Source organism: Nomia melanderi, chromosome 3 (assembly GCF_051020985.1).
Source record: "Nomia melanderi isolate GNS246 chromosome 3, iyNomMela1, whole genome shotgun sequence".
Classification (NCBI taxonomy): Eukaryota; Metazoa; Arthropoda; class Insecta; order Hymenoptera; family Halictidae; genus Nomia; species Nomia melanderi.
In genome coordinates this window covers 10229577-10232056 of record NC_135001.1, presented here as the reverse complement: position 1 = coordinate 10232056, position 2480 = coordinate 10229577, and the positions used below count along the sequence as shown (strand labels likewise).

General features: G+C 40.7%; 1 protein-coding gene across 1 annotated transcript; it reads right to left on the bottom strand.

Moving 5' to 3' along the window:
* Window positions 1-290: 290 nt before the first annotated feature.
* Window positions 291-1788, bottom strand: LOC116431785 (uncharacterized). Its single transcript, XM_031987663.2, has 5 exons — window positions 1759-1788; window positions 1406-1645; window positions 1133-1329; window positions 609-846; window positions 291-386 (listed from the first exon to the last, which is right to left on the bottom strand). Exons 1-5 carry the CDS (start codon window positions 1774-1776, stop codon window positions 291-293), a joined length of 789 nt encoding a protein of 262 aa, XP_031843523.1. The 5' UTR covers window positions 1777-1788.
* Between the last annotated feature and the right edge of the window lie 692 nt (window positions 1789-2480).

Here is a 2480-nt window from a genome sequence, read left to right as displayed (position 1 = left end):
GATGAACGCTGCTCGACGAACCGTTCGCTACATGACACGGATCCGGACTTCCTTTTCGGCGTAACGGAGAGATTGGGTTTAACGCGTGACTGCGAGAGTTCGATGTTGAGTAGGACGTTATGATACAGTGTTCGGTCGAAGTGAAAGCTATAGGGACTTTCTATGCGCGGATTAATTAATCGATGGCAGGTTTGTGAAACAATGTTTATTCGTAACAAGCATAAGGATTAGGTACCGTCACCGTAACAAGAAAAAATACAAGGTTGTGGCTTCATGGCGGAGAGAGGTTTTTATCTGCGCCAGGTGGGATGCACCGGTTTCTGCAGCGCTGCGAGCTGTACTGCATTCGCTACGGCGTTCTCTTTTGCTGCTATGATGTCTTTTTCCTGGGAACAATGAACAAGGAATTGAACATTTAAGTGACGCTTGCAAAATTCGGATGATTTAGCGTTGTGAAAGTTCGCTTCGAGGTGAATTTATGCGAATGGATCAGCTGTATATGATTCCGAAGGAATGGAGATTTTAATTTTGAGAAAATTATGTTAAAGAGAAATCTGTTCGCTTTAATGATACGGATACTGATTCGAAATCGATTCAGTGTTTTATACCTTCGCCTCTTGCTCGCTTTGACTGATCTGCTTATCGACGTCCTGTTTCTGCAACTCAGCTGCAGTTTCTGCTGCGTTCCTCTGAATCGCGGCAGCTGCGGCTGCCTCCCTCGCTGCGGCCACCCGTTGTGCAGCTGCGACTGCATCCTTCAGTGACGCTAATCTCTGCTGAAGAGCTACTAGCTGCTTGGCACTGGATCTGGCTTCAGCTTCTGCTGTCGATGATATTTCTTGCGACCTTTGGAATGGAATCATATGCTTCGTGAATACGAAAAGAGATCTCCTATATTTCCTGTCGTTCAACAATTTATTCTGAACGAAACGCGAATGAACACTTGAGCCTTTGTACGTTTCAAGTTAATCCGTGCGTTTGAAAAGAAATAATGAAGCAACAATTATAAGTAAGTAATCTTTCCTTCTTTTCTTCCTTTTTTCTTCATTTTCAGCTTTCTAGTATACAAAAGATTAACGTCATTCACGATATTACTTAGTTCTTCTTTCTGTCGTTACTTCAAAGAATTTACCTTGCCGTAGCCTCTCTAGCGGCAGCTTCTTTCGCCAGTGCAACCTTCTGCTGAATAACAGTAGCTTGTTTTGCCTCTGCCACTCTTTGCTGAGCCATGTGCACGTTTTCGTTCGCTTCTTTAGCTTGTTGAATCGCTCTGATGATATCTGGGGGATAAGCTATACTGGGAGTCCCAGGGGCTGGATCCTTCAAGGTCTATCAACAATATAAGCAATAAAGAGCGAGTCAAAGTGATGCTACTCATTAAATAATTTTTATTTATTGTTTATACCTGAATAGCAACATCGTGCGTCGCTTGCACCTGCACTTGCGTCAAGGGAATATCAGGTACACCTGAAGGGCTCCAGGCAGAAGGTCCAAAAGCACTTGGAGCCCACGGTGTAGAGGGGAAAATTGGCGACGCGCCAAAGAAATCGTAACCGGAATGTCCAAACACAGGCACTCCTCTTTTCTCCTTCTTCGATATCGATTTTAACTCCGCCATATTGGTCACGGCGAACGCAACAAAAATCTATAAGCGTTGACAATTAAAGTTTTATATATATATAAAAATATACACAGAGAAAATATAAAAACAGAGAGTAAGAAAATTTGCAATATTGTAAAAGAATAATGGAATATTACTGCAAAAACGGTGTTCATCTTGGTAGGTCTGTAAAGACGATATCGATGATACTGAATTCTCCGAGTCGAAGGACGAGTATATATACAGATTCTGATTTGCGGGGAATGTCTTATCGCCGCCGGTTCTAATGACAAAATTAATTAAGACAATTAAGAGAACGGGAAAAAATCGACAGACCGCTGTAGAATTATAGGTCTGTATTGTTTAATGGCGCGTTGGCGTTTCGATACAATCACTATCTGGCAAGTCATCCGACTGGAAATTGATAGACACCAACGGGTATTTTATCTTCGTGGCCAGGAAATCATTGAAAAGTAACTGCAACCCACGGGCTTCCGGTTGGACTCATTTGTTATAAGGAAATGGCGAATTTGTTAAGTCAAATGTATAAACGTGAAATAATTCATTTGAGGAACGAGATTATAATAGGCAAATAATACGTTATATCTATTATTCCCTTTCACTTTGACTAATTGATATTATTATGATGTTCAATGTATTACTTCCATTTGCAGTTTCCCTGTTTCAATGGCTGCTACGGAATTCCAGTACTCACATTTTATAATATTGATATAATATCAAATGTTATTTCATGTCGCACAGAATGCATGCACAATGCGATAATTGTTTAAGTGGTACTGGTTCAACATGTAATATTCTTTTTGCATTTCTCCATTATCTGTGAAATAGGATTTGAATATGCTTAAATGATTTTAGAACC